We start from the raw sequence: 27,513 nt of genomic DNA on the forward strand, positions 1-27,513 counted from the left end.
AGTTGGAGAGGAAGGAATCCAAACCAGCAGCAACCAATCAAGATGCAGCAAAGGCATTCTTGACCCATGACCAGAAGAAAGGCAAGAAGAAACAGAGCATTGAAGAGTTGAAAAAGGCAACAACCTGCCATGGGTGTGGGAAAAAGGGCCACTGGAAAAGGGAATGCAGGAGTAATCCACAAAATCAGAGCAATAAACCTTCAGATAATCCCGCACAAGCCAATAGAAGCCCTGGGAAAGCGTTCATGCTAAATGCAATACAAACCCCCATGCAAGCACCCGTGACTGAACAAGTGTGGCTAAGCGATTCTGGAGCTAACCAGCATGTCTGTGGAGATAAGGCATGGTTTACAAGATATGAAGAGTTTGACACTCCCAAGTCAGTCTTCCTAACGGACAAAAGGGCTACACAAGCACTAGGAAAAGGGACAGTGACACTTGACGCTTACATCAACGGCATATGGGAGGAATGTACCATAGATAACGTGTTGTACATACAAGGGGCTGTCAACCTTTTTTCTGAGGGATCAATGGCTAAGAAAGGGTACTCCATCGTCCGTGACAAGAATGGAGCAACATTTTATCAGGATGGACGGTTTAAGGGGCCAATTGCCGAGTTCAAGAATGATATGTATGTCATGAAGTTTCGTCCCACTTCACAAATTATTGCTGCATACATGCATCCCGTGACTAATGCTAAACTATGGCATCAACGCTTGACACACATTAATATGAACTATGTGGTGGACTCCATCAAGAAAGACGCAGTTCGTGGAATTGACCTGGAGGCCGTGTCACATAAAATTATGTGTGAAGACTGTGAGATTGGGAAGCAATCTCGAAAGCCATTTCCAGCCGCAACAAGAAATGCAACGATAAAACCAGGAAATGGTCCATATGGACTTAGCCGGAAAAATGCCTGTTGCATCCCTGGGAGGAGCTCAATATTTCTTACTCTTGAAAGACGATGCTACTGGCTTCCGCACTGTATATTTTCTCAAGAGCAAAGACGAAGCCAAGGATCGTATCAAATGCTACATTGAATTTATGGAAAATCAAACAGGAAGAAAGGTCAAGATATGCCGTTCAGACAATGGTGGAGAATTCTGTAATTCTACTTTGGCATCATACTTCAGAGACCGGGGAATAATTCATGAAACAACCGTCAGCTACAATCCAGAAATGAATGGGAGGTCCGAACGTGAAATAAGAACTTTAAAAGACTGTGCTCGAACTATTCTGCTGGCAGCTAAATTACCCGAATCTTTATGGGCTGAAGCCGTTGCCACCACCGTCTACGTCCACAACCGAATACTGGACAAGCAAAGTCCAAATATAACCGCATTTGAAGCAATATTTGGCAAGAAACCTTCACTCCTTCATTTGAGAGTCTTTGGTAGCGTAGCATTTGCACATATACCAGCCCAGAAAAGGACGGTCTGGGGAGCAAAGGGAGAGCGACTTATCCTGTGTGGGTACGCATCAGAGAGCAAGAAATATCGTCTTTACGACCCTGAGTCCGGACAAGTGGTTGAGGCAAGAAATGTATCTTTCCACGAAGAAGCTTTTGAACCGACAGTAATGATACATGGCGAAGAAGAAAGAGATGAACCTGATGAATCCAAATCTGAAAAAGATGATGCAAAAGATGATGCACAAGATGATGCACAAGATGATGCAGAATGGACGGACGAGGAGAAATACGATCCCGAGGACCCACAGCCTGATCAAGTTGACCCACAGCCAGTACAACCTGACAACGAGAAAATGGGTGACGAATTAGAAGTCCAAGTTAAAACTGAAAAAGGAGACTACACGGCTCGCATTCCATCGCAAGGGACGACACGTGTTGTCTTGCCTGAAACAAGTAAAAAATCAGGAACCACTCGCAATTTAAGAGACAGAGCTAAAATTAAGAAACCAGATAGATATCAAGCTCATGCCATTTATGCAGACAAAGAACCTTCAACTTATAAAGAAGCCGTTGAGTCTAAAGAGAAGGAAGAATGGACAAAGGCAATGCAAGATGAGATTGAAAGTCATAAGAAAAATGGGACTTGGAAATACGTGAAGAGGCCAGCCAATGCAAGATTGCTTGACAGTAAATGGGTATACAAGCTTAAACGTAAAATGGATGGAACAATTGATTGATTTAAAGCCCGGCTTGTCATACGAGGGCATAGACAGAAAGAAGGCGTCGACTATTTTGAGACATTCTCCGCCGTATCTCGGTACGAGTCCATAAGACTTCTACTAAGTATAGCTGCAGCTAAGAAAATGCATATCGCACAGCTGGATGTCCAGACAGCCTATCTCTACGGGATTCTAAAGGAGACCATATACATGTCACAACCTGAGGGTTTCCACAATGGAGATGACTCCATCGTGTGCCTCCTGATCAAGGCTTTATATGGATTGAAACAGGCTGGAAGAACCTGGAATGAAACATTCACCGAATTTCTCGAGAAATTCGACTTGCACCCATGTTACTGCGATCCCTGTATATTTGTTGGAGATGTTGATGCAATAATCACTTATCTCAGCTTATGGGTGGATGATTCACTGGTCATTGGAAAAGATAAAAATGCCGTGCAGAAGATCATCAATGCAATCAAATCCTACTTTGAAATAACGATAATGGAGCCCACAGCCTATGTTGGGATGCAAATAATCAGAGATGGAAATGATGGTTTACTTTTGTCACAACCTTTTTACATCCGTAACCTGCTTGAAAAGTACAATATGCTGGAGTGCAACCCGACGAATGTGCCGATGCAACCTCATGCAGGAGAACTCGTCCCAGCCGCAACAATAAACGAGACCCTTCCGTATCGACAGCTCGTTGGATCATTAATTTACCTAGCCAAGTGCACACGCCCTGACATCTCATATGCAGTGTCCCGCCTGTCTCAGTTTATGCACGCATACGACGAAACTCACTGGAAAGCTGCAAAGCAAGTCCTCCGCTATTTAAAAGGCACCGAGGAACTCGGAATCAAATACAAACCGTGTGAGGATATGATTCTCAGGGGATATACAGATGCAGATTATGCTTCCGACAAGATGGATAGAAAATCTACAACAGGTTTTGTCTTCATGCTAAATGACAGCGTAATTTCATGGTCAAGCCAAAAGCAACCCATTGTCTCAATGTCATCAATGGAAAGTGAATATATATCTCTCGCTTCTGGAGCGCGTGAAGCCGTTTGGTTACGACGATTTCTAGAAGAATTAGGATTCCCACAAGAGTCCCCAACAATAATTCATGTTGACAACCAGAGTGCAATAAAATTGGTCAAAAATCCAGAGATGCACTCAAGATCCAAGCACATCGATGTCCGGTACCACTACACAAGAGAGCTAGTTAGTACAGGACAGTTGGCAATTGAATATGTACATACCAGTGAACAAATTGCAGATGGATTAACTAAGCCACTACTGAAGACCCAGCATTTCAAGATGAGACACGATCTCAGTATGGAAAGAAATGAGACAAAGGAGAGCAAGGACAACCCAACTAAAGTAACGAGAGGTCCCCTCCAAGCCAACTTCTCACTGATGAGCCTTCTCACCATCCTTCTTATGTTTATTGCGCAAGCTTGTGGGGTGACACATCAGAATGCGATCCCTTTACTATGGAAAAAGAGTCCAATCCCAGTTACAACGGGATATAACCAAGCCCACTTGCTCGTCAAATTCATGAACCCGTGCGAAATTTTAACACAGGATCTACTCCATAAGGATTTAAGTGCCTATGCAACCGAGAAATGTAACAAAATATACGACGAAATGTTCCTGGATGAGCTAGAAAAAATGTGCCCTAAAAGAAAATTCTCCGATCATATTAATTCGCGACATACCAGAGAGATTGGACGAAGAGTGAAGAGAATCCTCCCATTACTTGCAGTTGGAGTAATAATTGGTGTGACTGTCCTTGTAGCCGGCTTATCAGTTGGTGGAGCAATCAATTCGTTTGTTCAAACTGGAATCTCTGCTTTGCAAGGAACAGTAGCGGAACAAAGAGAGATGCTGGATGAATTGGAACGTCGCGTGGAAATATCGGAAAGAGAGATTGAGAAGCTTAAGGTTAGCCTAAATGCTACACTAGAACAGCTTCAGCTACATCAGCTTGATCACGACGAACTCAAGGGAAAATCCATTGACACCAATTTCGCAATTGCCTACCTTACCAGTCGCCTCATGATAGGTAGAGAAATAATTAGAGAAGCAACAAGACAGTGGCGGCGAGGAAAAGTTTACGCACCACTAATGGATTTCTTTAATTTCACGTTACCCTGTGGTGATGCTTGCCCAGTCAGCTTCGCACAATCTCAAAAGTGCGAAATATCAGATGACAGAACCAAGCTGTATGTGGACTTCACAGCAACTGAAATTAACAAAGATTTGCAACTCATCGAGGCAGACTCTTTCTACGAAAGATGACTGCGTATACTCCATCAATGTTAAGGAGCCTACAACCCCCGACCTAATTGTTTCGCCCACTCGAGGATGCACGCCAACAGCGAAAACAAAGAACTCCAATCACTTTGACATAGACCACTGTTATGACAAGAACCTTGCTGAACCATGGGATTTTGTACAAATCAAACTACACCATGGACAATATCATATCTACTGCCCTGGGTCCAATATTACCATTGAGAGGAAGCTGCAACAATGCCCTGCTAGCGTGTTCATCCTTCCAATGAATGCTAATTTTAAAATAAATGATATTGAATTTTCAGGAACTGAATCCAGCCTTGTTCACCAAGAGGTAGTCGACCCACTATTCACGATGAAAGCCAACTGGCACTTGCAGCCTAATTTCAACTGGACCAGTCTGATGATCAATGGTTCCACTGACGAAGGAGGGTCAATCCACTACCACACAAGCAATGAACCAGCCTGGTCAACAATGGAATGGATCTTAACCCTTTGCATACTAATAATAGTTGCTCAAGCCACTCTTTGTGTTTTCCTTTTTCTGAAAAGCCGGCCAAATGTAATTTCGGTTAGGGCAAATCCAGTGGAAACTGCCGATATTGAACTTTAAAAATTGAGGGAGGATGTTAAAATATGCATGTTAACAAAGTTTTCCATATTTATCAATTTTTAAGTTTGTCGACTTTTATGAGGGCTGAGCATTTTCCAACCTTTTTCCCAGGACAAGGGATTAAAAGGGTCCTTTTGTTTTTATGCCTCATTAGAAGGGACACTTCGTTTGAGCATAACTCTGCGTAGTTTGTATGGTCACTTCTGACCACATATTATTACATATGTATGAATGTCTCCTATGTACTGTCAAAACCTTAAAACCAAGTTGTTTAATAAAAATCACCATCAGTCTAAAAATATCTTCCAGCGAGATCATTTTTACTTTTAAAAAATACCTTTTATTCACATTTTAGGTTATGATGCACATCCAAATAAATGGTAATGAAGCTGTTAAAATTGTGGGAAATGAACCGTTAATGAGTTTCTCCATGATTAGGATCCGTAAACTGCATACAAAAGTCATATGCTAAATGTAGGATCAGTGGTACCTTTTCTACCCATGCAGTACCAGTAATGTGCGTAGAGACGTAGCAGGAGAGACAATTAAAGCACGTCCGCAGTTAAAACAGAATTACTCCAATAACGTAATTTTATTAGCTACGAAAGTGCTGTAGGTTAGGATGGGACCTGATTTTGGTTGGCACTGAAAGACCGAATGGCAATTTTGTGCAGTAATGATGATCCATAAAGGCTGTCAGACTTTATTCTTCTTACCAATTACACCACCACGTGAATCAACCCAACTTGATGCTGCACTTTGCTATCAACAATCAGCATCAAATCCCAATCAACCTCCTGCCCGTCATGGGACGGACGGCCTTTCTCTGACAGTTCAGTAGTGCATGCTGCTGTTGGTACGGATCAAGGAAAATGAAGTGTCATGGTGCCAACAGCTCATTTTCATTTCCATATAAAGAGGTTAATTGTCTTTCTGACGGCGAGGCGTTTTTTGAGCGTTCCATCACCTCTCTCTTTCTACGTGTGCATCCTCCTCTCAATCTGACCGATGGGTTAAAAGCACTTCTTATTATGGATCGTTTGTGTGGAGCACTTTAAATGTATTACTTGAATGAACTTTTTAATGCCTGTCAAGTTTTAAAGGTTTTAAAAAGTCATTCTGAACCACCACATTGCATTATGTGTCATGTGATGTGATGGAATGTGGCAGGCAGGCAGGTATGGTAACGTATGGCAGGCTCGTGGCCTTGTGGAGCCTTTGTAGGCTGGGGGATGCCTTCCGCCTAGCCCCACATCATGACCCAGCGAATTCTACTCGGCCTTTAGCCCAACGCCTCTCTAGCTGTCTGAGGAGGAGAGTACGCCAACCTGATAATGACAGATCTTGATGTCCTTTGGATATATGGTAGTACCCCCTCTGAAAGTAAAAAGTGTGAAGCGGTTTGATGCCATGGCCCAATTTACGCCCGTCACACCCCTTTGAAGGCGCGCCCGATGCCAAACTAACTGCACTAAAAAATTCGCCAAAAATCCAATTTTGTTCGGATTTTCATAATAGTTACATATTTATGATCCCAAATAGTTGCTTTATCATATTCAGTTGCAAAATTAACTTTTCAGAAATTTTCAATATTTTCGAATATTTCCTGAAAAGGGCATGGCTTGAAAAAATTCAAAATTCCAAAAAAGTTCAGATTGATATCAGATATGATAAAGCAACTATTTGGGATCATAAATATGTAACTATTATGAAAATCCGAACAAAATTGGATTTTTGGCGAATTTTTTAGTGCAGTTAGTTTGGCATCGGGCGCGCCTTCAAAGGGGTGTGACGGGCGTAAATTGGGCCATGGCATCAAACCGCTTCACACTTTTTACTTTCAGAGGGGGTACTACCATATATCCAAAGGACATCAAGATCTGTCATTATCAGGTTGGCGTACTCTCCTCCTGAGTGGAAGTGTAACGGTTTGGACGTTGAAGTGGTGGGAGTGAGTGACATGGAGTCTCGAAGGATGACCAAGCTATGCAGGTGTGAATTTCCTTTGAGAGTTCCCTTGTAATGGATAATTTGTTTCCTGAGTCGAGAAAACGAGGAGTGATGAAAAACTGGACTTTTCCTGTCGGATATCATTAACTTCTTTTCGCCACAATTTTTACATATGAACGTCTGCGCTCCTCGTTAGAACAAATAAACACACAATTATGCGTAATGATGGAATATGTACAATGAGCTTCATCCACATGAGTTCATATCTCCTTAATTGCTCACACGTTAATAATGGTGTTGTTTTAAGAACAGGAGTTCCACCCGACTATGAATTATCAGTGGTATTTTAATAAACCGTCTCAAGACTGTCCGTCCCAGGGACCGATCTTTCCTAACAAAGGCCCGTTGTTGTACAATACGGCCTTCTTAAGAAAGCCCTTGTGTGCAGTAAGAATTTTAGGAATAGCTGCCCACGTTGAGCTCACTCCCTCGTTTCATTCCCAAGCTATAAAAATAAAAAACATTGGCTTGAAACTGCATGTGAACTGTCATTAATGACACTTCTCAACCACCTCACAATGGTCATGGTCATGTATGTTACGATGTAATGACAGGATTATATTTCTCAAGGGGCTCATATTACGATATCATATGGACAAGATTATAAGACTTACACGAAAAATACGATTTTAAAGTCTCAAAAACAACTTTCTATTCCTCCAGGTTGAAAAATTAACGACTTTATCCATAAATAAATATATCCAGCTAGAAATTTAAATTCAAATGAGAGTTCACACTCACACCGGTCCAAATCGAGCAAGCACTCTGTTGTATTTACGACAAGGGTGAAATATGCTGTTTTGTGGTTCGGTTTTTAAAAGACATTGACAAAGACATTGGATAACAATGCATATTCCACAATCATCATCATCACCACACCACCAAAGAAGAAGAAGAAGACCTTCGGTTGAATCGTATTACGCAGATTGGAGTTAAAATATTCCAGAATAAATCTTGAGTCCTTCTTACACACGATGAACCAACACCTCACATGACAAGCTGATTTAAACCTGTCTCTTCCACACGCATACAAAAATGAAATATTGAAATTTGTAAAATATGGTTCCGCGTCTTTTTAAGGTATCGTCTACAAGAATCTCCCATTGCCTTCAGCGGAAAGTAACTTTTCCCAACCAGCAAGAATTTCAATGGATTCAACTCACCACCTCGGCAACTATTTCAAATTTCTCTTCACAGAGAAAAGCAATGCGTTCAATCTTCTCCAGGCAAAAGGAAACTGCATTTTTCTACTTTACTTGTGGTTCACACTACTCCTTTGGACGTTATCAGGTCCAATATTACAATTTGGGCGCTGTGGGACGGTATACAAAGTGTGCTGGTTAACAAGTAGGATTTTCCTTCAATTTTTTTTTCTCTTTAATATAAATGGAGAATGAAGTATGAGCCAGTTATGCAAACCAAGCAGGGCATCAATTTGGAATAATTCTCGTGATAGCATTGAGGGGAAAGGGAGCTAGGAATAGCTGACGGTGACTGCTGACATGTGCATTTTTTAGAGATTTATAATCAATATCTTTCGACTTGGTGATCAAACACAGACAGAACCATCGCTGCCGCCGCCACCAACACCACAGACCAGTTGGAGCTGTCAAATGCGAAATATTTATTTGCCACCCTCCGGTGATGGTGATCTTTAGCTCATCTCGGACGAAAATTTGGAAGTATGAAACACGAAAAAAATGCAACAATTAAGAACACAGTGAAGTCTGCCATACATCAACCACGTGCATTTATGCCTTTCGGAATAATGGCGAGCAATGTAATAAAATGATTTTCAGTCCATGAATTTTAACCATACGATCCTTGGGCAGAGCTGCTTACACGCTAACACGTTTTCTGACAAGATGGGGTGAAATATTGGGAAGCGAATTAGCGAGGAAGATAGAAAAATGTCGCACGGGTTTGGCTGTTGGTTTGGCGAGTGGGTGGGTGGGATGGGGACGATGGGATGATTTCATAAAAGAAAATGACGGTCTCTCTTCCCGTTCCATTCTCCATCACATTACACCTATTCACCAAATGAGGGAAATGGTTTGGAAATTTGTTCGGCGTGTGGTGCAGCTCAAAGTAAACGGAGAAATTCTCCAAGGACAAAAACTGTTTGCTTGCGTGTGTTATTCCAGCTCAGCTAGCCAGTTATCTCCACTTTCTCAGGGTTGTAGTCAGTTTTTGAGAATTTTCTTCCGGAGAGAAATTTCCTCGAGTGAATGCAGGAAGTGAGGAGAGTTTTATCTTTAATATGATCACCTCTCGTGCCATGTTATGCTTCTAAATAAGAAGGCTAGCAAATAGGATAGCGAGATTCTTCTTCTCATCTTTTCCTCACTCAAAACATTACACCCAAAGAATGCCCCAAACCTCAACTCAAACGATGATGCTGCTCTTTCTTACTTACTTTGCTTCCTCCTGTTTTTCTTGTCAGGCTGAGAGCTGGACAAACTTGCAATATACACACACCACAGAGGTGTATTTATAAATAGAGGAAATGACAATACTCTGCCAATGGAGAAGACAGGCTGCGGCCATCGCGGTGGTGGTGGTGTGCAAAAAATGATTATGAGGGGGTTTCGTGTCAAAAATCTTACCTTCCTCAATTTTTTCGCCCGAGTACGATAAATCTTATAACTTTGCCAATTTGTCATGTAAATATTTTTTTCAATCCGTTAAAATGACTGTAAAATCGAAATGTACGAGATCAGTTTTAAGTTTTATATTCTTTATGGAAATTGTGATGAGCAAATATATAAGTAGGAGCATAAATATTTATTTTGTCATTACTACAAAATCGGTGCTGATTATCAGAGTTTACAAATCAATACCCAATGAGAAAGTAAATACTATAAATATTAAATTTTCAAAATTTTAGTCAAGAACAAATTACGAATATCCATATATAATTTTCACGACAAAGAATTCTTACATTAATGATTTAGTCACTGGTTTTTGAACAAAGTTAACTTATTACGTTTATGACGCTCTGATATTTCTTTGAATAACTCGTATCGTCTACCGTGGTCAAATAATCTAATTCTACAATAATGATGCACAACATCCTTTACAAGTTTAGACAAATGAGATGGTTCTGCAATACTAAAAGTCATAAAATGGTCAGCTGCATGTGGAAATAATTCGCCATTCATAAATATGTTGAGAATCTTGTTAGCAATTTTTGTATCCAAGTAAGAAATGTTCATTACACCTTTAGTTTCAGCAACTAGCTTTCTAAATAATCGATCAGTTTTCTCAACAATATTATACACTTTTTTATGCAATGAAAACATTTTTGCCACTTTTCATATTTAAAGTAACTAATTTAATAATAAATACAATTTCAAGCAATGAAAATAAATAAACTATGATATTTCGTGAGATGTATTAATATACTAAGCGTTTAAATCGTAAAATATAAAATTTTAAATATTTGAGCATTATTTGTACAATGGTACAAAAATTGCCTTGATTCCCCCCTCATATCCCAAAAAATCGGCGAAGAATCGTGTAGCATGCGGCTTTTGTGAAAAATTGTATGTAAGCAAAGCAAATTTAAAAAAGTGAGATGCACAAAATTTTCCAATTATTTAATCAAAGTGTTTGCCCGAAATTTTTTTTTTACTGAGTGTTTGCAAAACAGCATTAAAAATTGCTCACCTTTGTAATAAATACTCCTGTATGTGAATTCAGAGTCAAGTTAGGATTTGAATCACTGATTTAATTACTTTACACGTCACAAAAAATATAATTAAATTGTAAATATGACTAAAGTTTCCTCGTTAATCTAATGAAACTAAAAGAAACTTCACATGGTCAATTAATTAATTATTTGTTGGGCACGTGTTTGGAGGAAGATTCGCAAGGTGGGCCGGGTATGGCGGTATACGGACGGGTAAAAATCTTTCAATGGGGATAGATTGAGATCTGGATGCATTGACACACACCGACAAAACGGCAAAGTGCCATGATTATGAGAAAGGGTGAGTTTCATGGCTGGTGAGAAGATGTATTTCTTTGTTGTTTTTTTTCTTTTCACCCAGAAGAAAATAAGAAGGAGAATTCTCGTTTTCGCATTTCCGTGGTGTGCTCTCACTTTAAGAAAATTACAAATATAAGGAAACACATGTGTGCAATCTTACCTCCGACTTGAAGAGTTGCATTTCGACTGCGGACACTTCCGACCTGCGTGTCATCACGAGTTGTAAATTTAGAACCGAGTATAATTTCACTCGTCAAGCAATTACTGGAGAAAAACGGGTTAAAAATCGTACATACCTGATTTCTTGCTATGCACCAGTACACACCAGAGTCGCTTTCTTTCTTTCCATCAGACACGGAGAGGAAGAAGAGATCACCGCCTGGTAAAAATATTCGGCGACCATCCGGTTGCGACCCACCGTTGAGAAGTTCGTTGTCCTTGTACCACTCGATGTGCGGCTCAGGTTTCCCTTCCGCCTTGCAGTTCAGCGTCGTCGGCTCGTTCTTTTTGACTAGGACATCCTTTGGATGCTAGAAAAATTGATATTCACAATCACACTGCTGAACTGGACAGGGATAAAAAAAAACCAAAATCATTGCAAATCTAATTGAGAAACTTACCTCTGTTACTCGCGGGGACCGAAATTGACCTGTTCATAATAAAAAAAAACGTATTTTAGATGAAATTCATAAATTCATAAGTTGGATGGATATGGATATGGTTGTTGTTGAACATTCGACTTTTGAAGACGTTGCAATCTAGATTCATAGATGATCTGGTTCAGGAGATGGTTATAAGTGAAAATGAATTATTTATTTATACACGAGAGCCATGATAATCACACCACTCGCTGTGCCGATTCTGATCTCTCTGACAGCTGCTAATTTGCTGTGGTGTATGCTCATTTTGACAACTGAGGTTCAACGGACAATGAACACACCCATTTCGTTTCGTAATAAGAACTTTACATTTGGTTCTTCATGCAGAGTTACTACGCCACACTAATCCTGAATACAACGTGTAAATTGAGAACTGCAGGGGCAACCACAAACATTAAAAGTAGAGCATCTCCTCGTCAGAAAGTGTATGATTTGTGGACATTACATACTTGATTTCAGACTATTTCAACTGCATAAAATCAGCATTTAAGATTTAGAGATAAATAATAAAGTGAAATTGCAATATATTTGCTAACTAACCACCCAATCAAAGTTAGGTCTCGTAAATTTTTGGTGATTGCTGAATGCCCGTAGGCAGACCAATAATTATCCATTCAGTGATGATGAGAACGAGGGCAGCGAGATCATTATTTCATACGCGATGCAAAAAAGCTATCGGGGAGCTCGGCATGTGTCATAAAAAACTGCTCACTACTCTTTATCATCGAGGCTATAGTTCCATGTAGAACATGAACGAAACACAATAACAGTTGCAATTAAATATCACTTTAAATTAGAAAATTAACACGAGAAGAGCATACAGCCTGCACGAGGCTGGTGATGAGGAGGGTCAAGTTAACTGCAATCATCGTCGTGCCATGTGCGTAAGTAGCAATTTAAAAGTCCTGTCCATTCAAGGGCTCAGTTTCATTACAACCCTACTGTTCCTCGTCAAATGTATAATTTAAGGCAACAAATGTGAATCTAAATTGGCTTCAATTGAACACGTCATTTACATTGCGACTTGTGCATGAGATTGAAATATTGAAACAAAACATGTTGGCCCATTCAACGTTTTAATGAAACGGAACAAGGAATTATAGCGAGTACATACACGCATACTCGATGCACCCATTCTGAATTATGCAACCCACTCAACCGTTCAACAGCCACTAATTCTCACAACTATTTACAATCTCTCTCGTCGTGGTAAGAGCCAAAGTAAACCTGATCTGAAACATTTAATGGAGAAGTTGATGGTGCTTGCTAGTGGGCATAATGCATTACCGTGTGAGCATGTGTGTGTGGGTACAAAATTCGAAAGCTGCATATTACGACGAATTTGAATACGATAAAGCTGGATGCAAGAGGCAGAGCAATAACAATTATTGTGGAGACAAGACCCGATGAGAAGAAGCCAAACGGAGCTGTCATCATAATTCTTTCCTAATAATTCACCCCGTAATAAGATCCCTCCTCGCATTATTAAACTTGTATTAACTAATAACTCGCAGTTTAGAGTTCTTCATAAGCCCAGAAGCAAAGTAACCAAAAGTGCTCAGTCAGGCTGGAATCCTATTTTGTATGAAATTCATGGCACTCATTTTTTGGTTGGTTGTTGGAGGACGGATGGATGAGGAGCTTCATCACTTGGTATTAAAAACTCTGACATATTCTTTAATTGGCGAGGAGGGGAAAAACACCGTGTACTAATTAACAGAGTGGTGGTTGCATATTGGAAGAAAATTTTTTAAAAAAAGCGTTTTAAGAAAATGGCGTAAGTGTGTACAACAAATTCTATTTTTTCATAAAATTAGTTTTCGTACAAAATGGAGTTTTAAGCAATCCGAACGCTCACATTATGTACCATATTCAAGGAAGTATGTATACAAATATTTCTCATAGTTTGAACTCTGAAGGGATGATTTGGGATAGAATGTTATTAATTTGTACATACGGCCGACCCAATCAGTTGCAGGGTTTGGGAAGATTAAAACAGAAGCCTGAAGAAACGTAACTAATTCAAAAAGTAATAAAAATGTCTGAATCGATGCATGACATAAAATTATTACAAGAACCAAAGTCACAGCCTACTAGAAATTCGAAATGCGAAACCAATGGCGGATTTAGTTACCACATTTAAAACATGTGACGCATTATAAATGACATTTATGCTTGAAGCATTTCATATTTTAACACTGCATACCAAGCAGCAGCCACTAATAATAATGGTTCCTTGTAAATAGTCGTGACACAACTTCACAACTTTGACTCTGTCACTGCCGGAAATTGTGTTTATGAACCAACGACCAAGCCAGATTCGGATTAACATACCAAGTAAGCGTTGGAAATGCGTATCCAATACATTTATTTATGAAGTGTGTAGTATTTAAAGTGACGAATATTGCCGAGAAGTAGTAATAACCGTAACCCTTAAGATAGAGTTTCTTACACTGCCTTGCACGAAAAAAGTGAGTGATGTTTCCTTCTCATTCAACCAAGTCGAGAAAGTAACAGAGAGCTCAAACGAATCACTCGTGGCGTTCATGCATAGAAATACTTTGAAATATTTAGCAAAGATTCTACTCACTAACTGAGAATTCAAAATATTAATTTAATGGCAAGCCAAATTATTAAATTCGATTTGCGGCACAACACGAGTAGCTATTTTGCAAGTAATAATGGAGACTAACTCCAGTTAATACCTCATAATGCAATGCAATTAGGAGCGAAAGTGTGACTTGAATGGGAACCATTTCCTGGAGAGTTCTAAGATCCAGCTTAATATTCTTCGCCACAACTTTCGAAATACTTTCATGACGGAAAGAATTTCCCAAGATTAAAAGGAGAAGTCCAACCTGCTAACGAAAACTACAACGGTGGCTGCACACTAAAGGTCAGTTCGTTCACGCAGTGGCATTGCACCATGATTCGACACCAATCTAGTTATTAACCTTCACCCTCAGAAGCATATGCATGCACAGAAGAATATGAAAGAACTCAATGGTCCATCGCACCATTAGAATTTAAAGTGTTTCAAACATTCGAAATTAAGTCATTCTCCAACAAACATTCGAAAACGATGGAATGGAATGATGTACACACATATACGCATACACGACGACGCATCAAATAAACGACCAGGCGGTAGATCTTGTTTGTCCCTACATTTGAATGCGAGCAATCACGGCGACGCTGTAAGCACGCGACTTGTAATGATGGTCTCGTGTCGTGTCATTTCATTTATTCACATAAATAGAAGGCCAGACTAATGCTTTTCCATGCATAAATACGTCCAGGCTATTCAGGCAGGAGTAGAGATGAGACGAAAGGTCCTATTTGTACAAGATATTAGAAGCTCCAAAAGCCTGCCGTGCTAAAAACAAGCTACAATTTTACACGCAGAGCTAATAGCAGAAACCGCTGCTGGCTCATTTGTAGTGAGCGAGTTGATTAACTGTCTGCTTTGCATAGAATTACGATGCAACAGAATGCACTTCATTTCACTTTCCAAATGCGGACAAGCTTTGAGGGTTGAACTCGACTGTATGCATTTCGAAATATCGAGTGCAACTAGGAAAACCTACTCAATTTCCGAAATTGAATAAACTTTGGGCATAAAGATAGATGGACGCACTTGGAAACGCGGACCAGAGTAAATTAATCTCCGAGGGACAATGGGTGTAAAAGTATAATAATAGTGATCAAGGTGCAGCGAAATTGTGACCGGAATGCAAATGACTTCAACGCACATCTTCTTCAATAATTGTGCGTCTGCCCCCAGGTTTATGGATCACGCAGGCTTTGGCTGTTTATAGCCATTACATTTTAAAAATTAAGGGCCGCAGGGTCATTTTTCACTTCCAATTTTAAAACTGCCACAAACAAACTGCTCATTCGAGGGGAATGAGGAAGTCATAAAATATGAAATGCTAACTTGCGGTGGTATGTAGATAAAAATCTCCACATTTTATTTTTATCTCTATCCCATCTTGAGACAAAGTAATATTTTTCAGCTAAAAAGAGCAAGATTTTTTCAGCTGAAACAGTGGTCCTGAAGTGTGACAAGACACACCCCTTTCTGACGCCTTTCCAACTTAAAACTTCACTCACACACAACTAAATTTAACTCGAGAGCAGTCACTATTCAACATTTGCCCTCAATTTTCTCGGGTCAATCACTTAAATTATTTGTGTTGGCGTAAAGGAAGAGAAATTCTAGCTCAAGGAAGAGATTTTTTTTACCCTCAAGACTCTGAAGAGATTCCCTGTGTTCGAGAAAGATTAAAGTTTAACCCAGTGAGCACTGAATGTAGTATTTTCTAATAAATCTTGGTTGCAATCCATATTTGGCAAACAGCATTTCGTGAGCTCCAAAGTCAGTGCAGGAGCAGCTGTGGGGGATACACGCTACATTTCACGTTGTCTTATGAGCTGAAACGTTTCAAAGATTCAGTGGTTCTGAAAGATTCAGAAAATAATTTTTCCAAACGGACGAGGAAGATAACAAGCCATTCCTTGTCCAGTGTTTTATTTAGATTACCTACTTTTACTTCTTCTCCTAGTCTGACTCAACTGGCTGCAGGAGAGAAATATACGATTTTATGCTGTACAACAACTTGTGTACGAGTTTCATTGAGGGGAGTGAGAGGGAGTCAGGAAGAGGTCCGAATAATGAGATGAACGCCAAGTAAAAGAATGGAATCTTTAATAATAAATATTCTCCGAATAATTTATTAGTCACCAACTGTGACGGAAGAAGAGATAGGAAATTATTCAGCGTTACAACTAAACTAACTGATTCCAAGAGTACTCCTTGTAATGATAATACAATTTATGAAGATGAGTAGATCAGCACAATCCAGCCGATGCACCAGACTTGTACATTTCCCTATGACTACTGCCCCCTGAAGTTTCACCAACCTCAATCAAAACCTATCCTACCATGTCACTGTTTATTCACTTTTATTGCTTTTCATCCTCTTTGATTTGGAAAAGAGAGAGAGAGAGGAAACAAGAAAGAACAGATATGTACAAAGTAACTACGGAGCACGCTAACAAAGGTACGAAAACTATTTCTGCGAATGCTTGATTGCTTCGAAATATTTCAATAACGGTAAAAGCACACGAGTGAGAAAGTTTGCGTTAGCTTGGATGCGAGCATGAGACATTAACTACACTTGCGTTACGAAGGAGAAGGAGGAAGACAGTAATTGCCACATTTTTACGTCCACTTTCTTCCTTTGTGGACGCTTTACTACTTCCACGTTTCTATTATTGGTAACCATTCTTTCCATAAATTGAAGAGTGATTGTCGAGGGTGGGTCTGCCGGTCATAAATTGATAAGAAGTCAACAAGCCATGAGTCGAGGCCGCCAAGAAAGCTACAGCGGTACGTTGCATGCTTTGATATTTACTGCGATATTATTTGATGATGATAACACAACCAACGGAAAGCTTGATACGCATCCATCCCGCAAAACAAAGCAGCGATAGAGACAGGAGGACATACGGCGATCGAATTATTGGATCGAGTCGGATCCGGCAAATGAAATGAAGCAGCATGAGGTCTTTCAGTCGACAATTCTATTTCCATCCCCTCACTGACTCCAATCATCATCATGGTACGCACACGGATACAGAGAGTCAGTCAGAATGGTAGTGGAGGGAAGGTAATAGTAATCTTGTCGAGTTGAATGTGTTATCCTGTAAATTATTTTTTCGCCTCAGAAAACGTAAAAGGACTCATTACACTGAGAGGTTCACAAAGAAATCTGGGAGGAAGGAAGGAGCGACGACGACTGGGTTGGGTGTGGGTCAGAATCAATCTTTCTCTCTCTGCCAAGAGCCCATTACTTTGCGTTGGAGGTGCTATTACCAAACGGGATGGATGTTGATGTGATTGTCTTGCTAACTAAAAGACTTTTAAAAAGTGGAGTGTGAGCTGCGGTTATACGCGAATGCATGACGACGTGGTTTGGCCGAGGAGCTAAATAGGATTTGATTTTATAAGAGATCCACTAAACACATGAAGAACCACATGGCACGCACAGTCCAAATGACACGGTCGTTGTCATTGTAATCTTGGCAGGGAAAAGGGTGGAGACAATTTTATAAGTGTCACAAAAGTTTCTGAGATAAGGAGTTTCCTTTCTACATAATGGTGGATACCACCACCGTCAGTTCACTATCTCGCAATTAAATACGTACACGACACACTACGCACCTATGCAGAGGAGAGACGATTATACGATGTATCCATGTGGTTATGCAGGCTTGATGATTTTATTCAAAACGAATTTTAAAACCTCGTTCTGCTACTCCACGTAGAAAAGAATAGGAATATGCATACATTTGTATCTCGGTTATATCGCTATCAGTGTGTGGCAATAAAAACATGAAGCAACGCCCAATTCAAGATACTGGATAATTCGATTTTAAAAGAGTTAAATGAACCTTAAGCACTCGTAATTTGGACGTTTATTTTTATTCTCATCCACAAAATGACATCACATCAGGACAATCCCTCAAGGTAAACAACAACAAGGACTGAAAAAAGTCGTCAAGTCGCCTGCGTGCGTACAGTACTTTTCATCGGTGCAACCAAATCCTCTCGATTCATCATCATCAGCCAACGGTGGTGACAGGAAGATCCACAACTGGAAAACCTGGAATTTGCATTACCAAAAATATGCAGAAATTCTTTGAGGTCGGATTTTCAGCTGAAATCCAATAACACTTTTAAACTTTTATATAAGCAGCTGAAATGCTAAATGGCAAATTCCAACGTGGAATCATACTTGCCTTGCTGGATTTTAGGACGGTTGACGACGAAAGTCACTTTGCATTCCAAGTCCGAAAAGCTTTGTCTCGTTGAGCATTAGTGCGACATGTCACCCGCTCTAATGCATCATGTTATTGAATACATTGTTTATTTTTCAAGAATGAAAATGTAGGATTTCGAGTTCCTTCAACTTCGTGAACATGCCATGCTGCGTGAATATAAGAGAGATAAACCAAAATGCTCAAAATCAAATCAGCAAATGTCACAATTGCGCATTGTGAATCTTTGAAAGCTTTTCTTCTTTGGGACTGATGAGGTTTTTGAAATTGAAGATTTGAAATGAAATGTGTACGTCAGTGTCAAACTTGTGACAGCTTAAAATTGCCAATGCTACTGCATATGTATTACAGATACATATGGACGTAGTATACATACATATTAGGTATGTACATATACAGGTTATATGTGGATAGGTAAGAACTGCACAAATAGATGTGAATCTATAAAGTCTTGGGATCCCTCAAGCATTTTGGGTTTATCCGTCCCGATGGGACAACCGGATCCCGAAATAACTTGATGACGGAATTAAAAAACATTTCATCTTGCGAATAATTGCAATGCGAAAACGGGTGCCCCAAAGGTTTGACGTTTTTGTTTAATTCAACCGCAAGTATATCCAAATAAGCGCCTAAGAGCTTCAAGGTGCCAAATAAGTATAGCATCTTAAGCGAGCAATTTCTCCACCCCTGTGCAAAAACCTTGCTCTTATTCATGTACGTATAATAATGCGTATCTTATGGCCAACTCAATTCAGAGAAAAATACAGACGAAAAAGTCATAATTACTTATTCCCTTGATGGATGATGCCAAATTGAGCACGAAATTATCAAAGTTCTTCCGTGATTATACTTTTCGACTTTTTTTCTCGAATAAAATCAGCTCCAACTTCACTAATTGCTCCAAATCTGACAAAGCTCATGCATCAGGATAGAGTTGGATAGCTGGCTGCTGTCACTGGCTGTGAGTGATATTGTTCGAGTGGATGAAGGAGAGCAGGAGAAAAACTACCTCGAATCCAATCCAAGAATCCGAAGACCATCAGCAGATAATAATCATTAAAGGTACTCAGAGGGCAGGAAGCAATTTCTTCCTCTCCAACGCAGAGAGCGAGGGAATGAGAGCATTCATTAGATTAGTTAGCGGCGATATTTCCCGACAATTCTTATCGAAAGTCACCCTCTCGCCCTGTCCAACGCTGCAGTGTGATCACCCAATAAACGCTTACAGGGAAAATATCAACATCGGAATCTGCCAAGAACTTTCCCTCGCTAATCCAATCGTGGCTTATTCTTTCCTCTCCATTTGTGAGCGTATTCCTCTCCTGGAATCCGGCACACCAAGAAATCATTAGTTCGTGTATCGGAATGAAGATTTGTATTTACACATCATACCATCGTCTGCCGAGTTCTCCACTTTCCCCTTCCATTCTTTCACCCCGACTTGCACCCTGATTTCTCAGCAAAACCAAACTACACAGCAAAACCCCACCGACCAAACCAACAACACAAACCAAATATCGCTCTTTAAACAAGACACGATGAGGATGCGATAGAGCTTGTACTGCAGAATTCACAAGCAACCCCTCACTCACTCCTGTCTCCTCATCATCATCCCAGGCTGGGTGCGGAGGAGTGGAATTGGCAGGGCGAGGTAAAAATAGTAATGGCAAAGTCGGCGACTGACTGGAGCTTCATCTTCTCTTCAATCTCGTGAAGACTTAAAACCTTGCAATCAATTCTTATGCGAGGATGGGGAAGCCCCTCGATGCCTGACTGTGGGATGGATGGTTGTATTACGGCGCGAGAGGATAAGATGAAAAAGAAGAGGGTGCGGATAGCGGATGCTCCCGGAGAACCCCACCACCCACCCCAACCTCTTCAGACGAGCAATTTCTTTTATGTGCAAAATACGAGTAATAAAATAAAATAAGGAATTTCTCGTCGAGGGAAAGATGGTCTCTTCAGCCAAAGTGAAGGGTCTTGAAGAATCGGGATTTTTAGAACGATACGATATGACACTCTGCTCAAGTAAACCGTGAGATATCAACCCACAGCCACATCCTATCATGACTGACGAGCTGCTGCTCTGCCAGTTTCACAATGTTGAATCTTAATGTGCAGGGGAAGTAGAGTTAACCTCCTTTATACATGCATATTACATTACGCACCGCACTTAAAGCTCAACACTTTGCCTCTTTCCGGGGAACAATGAATACGAGGAGACGCATTGTCGTCGGCTGCAGAGTTGAACATCCAAGATCACATATTCAAGATCGAGACATTCTCGGAATAAGCAGTGCTTCTTAGTTCCTGGTGGCGAGCACAACCCTCGCACATCCTCCGCGTGGGGAGGGTGATGAGGGGAAGCGAGCACAGGGCAGTTAAGCCAAGAAGAAATCAATTCGGGGTAGAAAGTGAGCAGAAGAAAGTAGAATCTTGTCTTCCCGTCCCCATGCGATCTCCTGGCTACCAACCAAACCACCCTCGCAGGCACTGTAGCCAGCTTTCTCTCTCGTGAGGGAAATGCGCTGCACTCACGACTACCAAGCTTTTGGAATTGGAAAAGAAGCACTTGTAATGCAGAATACGCGATAACATCCCGTTTTGTAACTTGAAAAAAACGGCCGTGATGCAGCAGCATGTGAGGGTCATGTTGTGCACTAGAATAATCAACCTGCACCAGTAATACGATGATGCGAAGGGAAAGTACGTAAACACACACGAGGCATGCAATGTTGGTGGGCGGCTAACGCGTCTTTTGTTCTCTGTTATCTCAAAACAGTTGAGCTCTTGAAGGGCCACATTATGGCCATTTTAGCATATCTTTTGGTCGACAAACTCGGGCATAACGAGGAACATAAAGCCACAGATGAATCTTCTACGCAACGATCTGCCTCCTCATATATTTTCCCATCCATTGATCCAATGGGCATTTTGTAGAGAATTTGTTAAGGAATTTCAGACGGTTTCGTTAAGGGTTATTGAATCGCTGTATGGTGCCAGACCAGGCCATCAAATGCGCTTCTGATGTGTCGCCTGCCCAGCCACTGAACTTCATTACAGGGAAAATCCGATGGGTATTTTGTCTCTTCTTGCCAGTACTACATGGAACTCAGGGTTATGCATAGTCTGCTCAGCACGCACTTCCTACAAAGTACCAGCTACTGTTGCGTAACCTCAATTTTAGAACCCATTCCAGAGATGGAAAACTAAAGAAATTCTCTCCTCATGTAGTCCCGGATTCATCTCTAATCTCATATAAAATGTAATATAAAATAATGCTCAGGGAATTGCCACCGAGGAAACTGGAAGGACGTACCACCGTCGTGCGTATGTATACCAAAGACGAATCCACATTCATCCAGATTTTATGACCTTCAAGAACTCTAGAACTGTTCAGAAATGCAATTTAATGCATGTTTCAATCTTCAAGGGTGGTGGTGGTCCCAACACGGCTGCACACGCTGCTAATATCGCTCCCTGAAACGCGCCCGTCTCCTCAGCCTAGCAGAAGTTCAATGTCTATTTTACGCAACTTTCACTGTGGAAGAGAACAGCGACCCTGTTTGCATTTGCTTGTGGGCCGAGTCAAAAAGGATAAGCTGAGCAAACTGGAACATTGGCTAACAATGGAGGCGCAAACCATGTTCAGCCCAGATTATTTTTTGACCATGTTAGTTTGGAAGAGCAAGTCTGTAGAAACAACATTTGGTTCACCACTTGAGCAGATGCGCAAAATTCAGCAAGTTATGGGCGCCACAAGTTCGCAAAAAGTGGTAGAGAGTGAGCTCGCGCTGGACCTTGGATCAAAAATCATGCGTTTTTGCGAACTTGTGGCGCCCATAACGTGCTGAATTTTGTGCATCTGCGCAAGTGGTGAACCAAATGTTGTTTCTAAAGACTTGCTCTTCCAAACTAACATGGTCAAAAAATAATCTGGGCTGAACATGGTTTGCGCCTCCATTGTAAGATAGACAAAGTGGTCGTAACTTTCTCGAAATACTTTCAAACTTTCACCTCAGCCATGGCAGTAAAATTCTTTCTCAACTACCACTGTCAAACTTTGTACTCAACGGCATCCGCTCTATAACAGCATTTCATGGGATGGAACCTTGAGGTGTAAAATAAGATGGCACTAAAAGTCGGAATGTATTTCTATCTCCTCAGTGCTAAATCTTCAGGACAGCATCATCCCATGCTCGACCGAACAACATGGATACCAATCGCTACTCTAAATCGCACTAGATTTAAAGTCGTCAAAAAATACTGCATGATAACTCAATGGCTTCACAAATTTCGCTATATGCTCTTATCGGCACGAGGATTAACGTGGTGTCAATCACGATTTGAGCTGTTTGCGTGACTGTTTGCTTCCCATTCGCATTTTTACCACCAAAATGAAGGCTGGCTTGAAATAAAAATGAACAACGTGGTGCTATTGGCTGTCTGGTATGGCCAACCTTGAGGAAAAGCACAACAAAACCGAGCACTGTCATTTCCATACATTTTCAATTTTACCCTCTTATTCCCCTCACTTTTTCAACTAAACGAAATACGACAAGATTTCTCAGAGTCTGGCCTTGAATTGAGTTTTTTTAAATTTAAATAGGCAAGAAAAGGGGTCTTGACTTTGGTCTCGTCTCCCACTGACAGCCCCACACCCTCCGAAAGAAAGAAAAATGATGCAAGACATTGAAATCCTTGTCGAGTTTCAATTAAATGCTGACTGACTCGCTTCTCGTCTCTCTCGAGTTAAATTAAATATTATGCAGTTTCGTGTTGGTATGTTACAAAACTAAATACAAAACCGTTTCTTTCATAATTAGGCATATTGATCTAATTGAAATAATAACCGTAACAAACGGAATGGCACAACGATGATGATAATGAAACAAGATGTTGTTAAGTCTGAATTACGGATAGAATTTATGCTCCGTGTTGGTACATTTCTAGTTGAACGGTTATGTCCGCAGCGCAGAGGGGAACGAGATGACATGATTGTGTATCATTTGCGAGATAAGACAACATTACACTTTCACATATAAACATTGGAATTCTTCTCGAGTCATGAATTTTGTGTAACTGTCAACTCAACCGTCATCCTAACGTCATATTATTTCACGCCTTAATGTGTTTGCCTACAAAATTCCGGCCAAACATAAAAACACCCCTTAACGATGCAAGTCTACGCGAAGGTTGCCCCTTAAATTTAATTAGTGATAAATATTTGCCCATTTGAACATGAAGTACAAATTGTCCCAATGTGTTGGCTCAGCCGACTTGTCAAGTTTGAAGTCTGACGAAAACTGGGATCACATGGATATGATGAATAACATATTTATGAGTTTTAAATATTTTAGCAAAACTCCGCAGTTGAGCTATGACGTGAGCAAGACATTGGTGTATTCAGGAATGCAATTTGTCTAACATATGTTATTATATTAAATAAATTATAAAAGAACATTAGTCTGGTAAGGCAGGTAAAATTAGTTGGTTGTACACTCACTCGTGCGTACACGTGCATACATATTCGCAATCTGCTTTCTCGTTTGTTTGTGAAGCATGAAGGAGGGAAGAAGAGACACTGGCTTTAAAGGGAAAGCACAAGCATCATCATTACATTATTCTCTGTTTTTCTATTTTTTCCACCATAAGCTCAAATGTCGGGGCAACCTGAGACATTTGGCGCTATATGTGGAACATATAGTATGTTGTCAGGCACTCTTATGGGAAATGTCGGGGGCTCGTACAAAAAAACGGTTGGGCGTAAAGAGATGCCGTAAAGTGCATTAGATGCCTCTCGAAAAGTTTTAAAATGACTTTTTTCTAATTCATGGTATCTTGAACCATTTTCAAGAAATTCAATAAAAACCGATTTTTCGGTTTCGAAATCATAAATGTTTCGCTGAATGAATTGGGTGCATAACACAAAGTTGTATGTAATAGCAAATATGTTCATAACCGCATTATCTATAATATTTACTCGAAAATTTTTTCGAAATAATGCTAGGTACAGGCGGTAAGTTCAAATTTCCGAAAAATTTTGCAATTTCGGCTACCAATTTCTCCACTGAGCTACAGCCTAGACGATACATTTTGGTAACCTAAACTAAACGGGATCGAATTGGGGAAGGTCCCGGCTAGTGCCCTCGACTGATTGACTTTTTCGAAATAAGCCTTGGTTTTTAAGATATGGCGCGATTTCTAAAATTAAAATCCATAACTCATATTTGGTATGAAAAAATAGAAATTTTCAGCGGTTTTGCCGCATAGCTTGTTACTCCCTCGGTAATTCCAGACTTGTGTTCCCACTCAGTCAGTTCTGAACTGCTAGGCAAAATACAGCGAGGAGGAGGTACTGACTGTAATGGAGCCTCATTTTGACGATGGCGTAAGTTAAGTAAATAATGACCTCAGGCTGCACCGACCGACCGACTGCTCAATTGCACCCTTGTTCGTGTGCTTAGTCACCCGGTTCTAAACCTGGAAATTCGACCTGTCTTCCTTCGCTATGTAGTTGTAAGTAGGTATGTGCATAAGGGGAAAGTTTGCATAACTGAGTGACTGGATAATCTGAAACTAGCGAGACTACCAGCCTGATATGTACGTGAGCATGCAGTTATTTCGCCTCATCTGCCGTTTTATTTCCTTTGGATTGTGAAATTCAGCACAAACTCATGAGATGCAATTGTGCAAAACTTATACGTATCTACTACCATTGAATTAAAGTGGTACATTTAGGGTATTTACGTGTGTAAAAGTCTACCTGCGTCACTGGCAGATTAATAATATTCGAGGGACCCTCTTGAAACAGAGTTTTGAACGTGCATATGTTCCATCTGGTTCTGCATGACATGGCAAAGTTTCCATTTCAAATACCAAATTTGAAATTCCAACTCCCATCTCAGCCTCGGATAAATTATATCGCCACACTCGAGTTAACACGTAAAGAGTTAAAGAGCTCCTCCATTTCTGTCAGCCCAAGCAAAGCAAACCAACTTTAGTTCCAAATCCAAGAACGGAAGGAAAGCGTATGCATTCTCATGGAAGCAAACTTCATCAAATCGCTTACACTCGGATGATTCCTTTACAACTTGGTCGTCTTGGTATGCCTACTTAAGCAAAGTTGGTGGTTACTCAATCCCTCCTCGTGAAATTGACACACTCATTCCGAGTCCTCCTTATGCGCCCTCAAAGTTTCCATTGCCGTGAGATTTCTTTTGACCGTGGAAAATCTGATTAGCCTCTCCAAACACGGCGAAGGAAGGAGGTGAAACTAATGACGAAATCTGGATCTCCATCTTTCTCTCTCTCTCCACACAATGCACTCCAGCAGAGTTAATTCGGCTAATCAAGTAAAATAATGTAAATAGGCGACAACTTGACCATTTACATTCTCACAGCCAGTTAGTCTCGCTACTTTAATCCCGTGTGATTTCACCAGAGGGATGAAATACGTATTTGGACAAGAGCCTATTCAAATGTAAAGAAAGATGAGAAACACCATTCGTTCCACTTGGTCTCATTCTTGTTGTTGTGGCTTTGGAGAAACGTCTTCTGATTGAGAACAAAGGGAAAAAGACAAAGTTTTTCAAGAAAGACGACGGATGAGCCGCGTCAACTTTTGAGATTTGCACAACAAATGAAATATTTAATCCGGTTGGCTTTCAATGCCTTTTGTCTCTTCCTAAAAGTTTTGTTCCGGTTAAGTCTGAAAGTTTTGCCTGACACGGAGCCAACTGCTTCCACATAATGAAAAAATGTTGAAAAAATAAGTCAAATTCCGTAACAAACTGTATGCATACATGTTCACTCAAATGAAATACAAAATATGTAAACCTGTAGGTGCTACACAGTGTATCGCGAATAAAATAAGGTTATTTGGCATGTCTGACATTATTATGCGCAGATTGTCCTCTGTTTGTTTATGAACTTTAAAATTTAAAATTAAATTCGAGTAAAGAAAGAAAGTTGGATTTTTTTACCTTTGAGGATGGAAATTTTAGCATTCATTTCACACTATTCTTTGAACCTCAAAAAGGGCATGAAGACCAGAGTAAGAAAAGCAAACATGACATGTCATATGTGGCAGGACGAAGGAGGCAACACCACTTTTACCTGCTATCACTACGAGAAATGAATCCACTTTCATTTTTACTCTCAGGAATAAGAAGTCGCCGTGAAAACTGCAGAATCCTCACGCACCACGAAAAGCAAAAGAAAATATAAAACACACACCCTCCTCCCATCCACTCATACACACGCATTTGTACAAAATGGCGTGCATGCATATTCTGTTCTCAACCAACAACCAACATCTATTCGTATAATGTACTCGTACATATTTATTTAGGTTGTTGTAAGAGTTGTGAAATTGTCCTGTTGCAGGCACGATTGCGATATCATGGGAAGAGATCAACAAGCAAGCAAGCATGCACCACTCCTACATAAACTACAAGAACGAAAAAGTGGGAAAAGTATCTGTCCGACGAGAAGATGGATAAGTGCATGTCTCGCACGAGAAGAAGTCCTACACAATTCTCGAAAAAAGCCCAAGAAGCACGAACTTTGAATTGCATTTTTCACTACGCCAAGGAATATCAAAATTTCGACGGCATATGGAAAAAATTCACAAGAGGGACAACTCTCAAAGAGACAATTTTGAGCTACTCACTCTCCATCAAAGTGTAAGTGGCTCAAATTCTTCAAGTCACGTTGGCTTTTGTATAATATGATTTGTATTTCGAGGCGTTGTACAAACACAAATAGAATGAGCAGATTTTTTACTTCATTTTATTATGCGTGTTCTGATTATGCAGTACGAAATGATGCTATTTTTCATAAACAAGCTCTTATTACAACAAAACATGAAGATATGCATGCAAGCTGGCCGATGCATGGAGTGAATAGATGGAACTTGACAAAAAACGGGAAGAAAGCAAATAGAAGACTCATTC

General features: G+C 40.3%; 1 protein-coding gene across 3 annotated transcripts in view; it reads right to left on the bottom strand.

Moving 5' to 3' along the window:
• LOC110859373 (roundabout homolog 2) overlaps positions 1-27,513 on the bottom strand; it is a 102,056-nt gene that overhangs the window by 35,285 nt on the left and 39,258 nt on the right. For 2 of the 3 annotated variants that reach the window (XM_035859312.1, XM_022108320.2), the window contains 3 exons: positions 11,675-11,703; positions 11,351-11,584; positions 11,215-11,257 (listed from right to left, as the gene is read on the bottom strand). In XM_035859312.1, coding sequence (XP_035715205.1) covers positions 11,215-11,257; positions 11,351-11,584; positions 11,675-11,703 — 306 coding nt within the window. Of the gene's footprint in view, positions 1-10,732; positions 11,159-11,214; positions 11,258-11,350; positions 11,585-11,674; positions 11,704-27,513 lie in introns of those variants that run through there. The other variant, XM_035859313.1, reaches the window with a different exon arrangement.

This window comes from Folsomia candida, unplaced genomic scaffold, assembly GCF_002217175.1.
Source record: "Folsomia candida strain VU population unplaced genomic scaffold, ASM221717v1 Fcan01_Sc025, whole genome shotgun sequence".
NCBI lineage: Eukaryota > Metazoa > Arthropoda > Collembola > Entomobryomorpha > Isotomidae > Folsomia > Folsomia candida.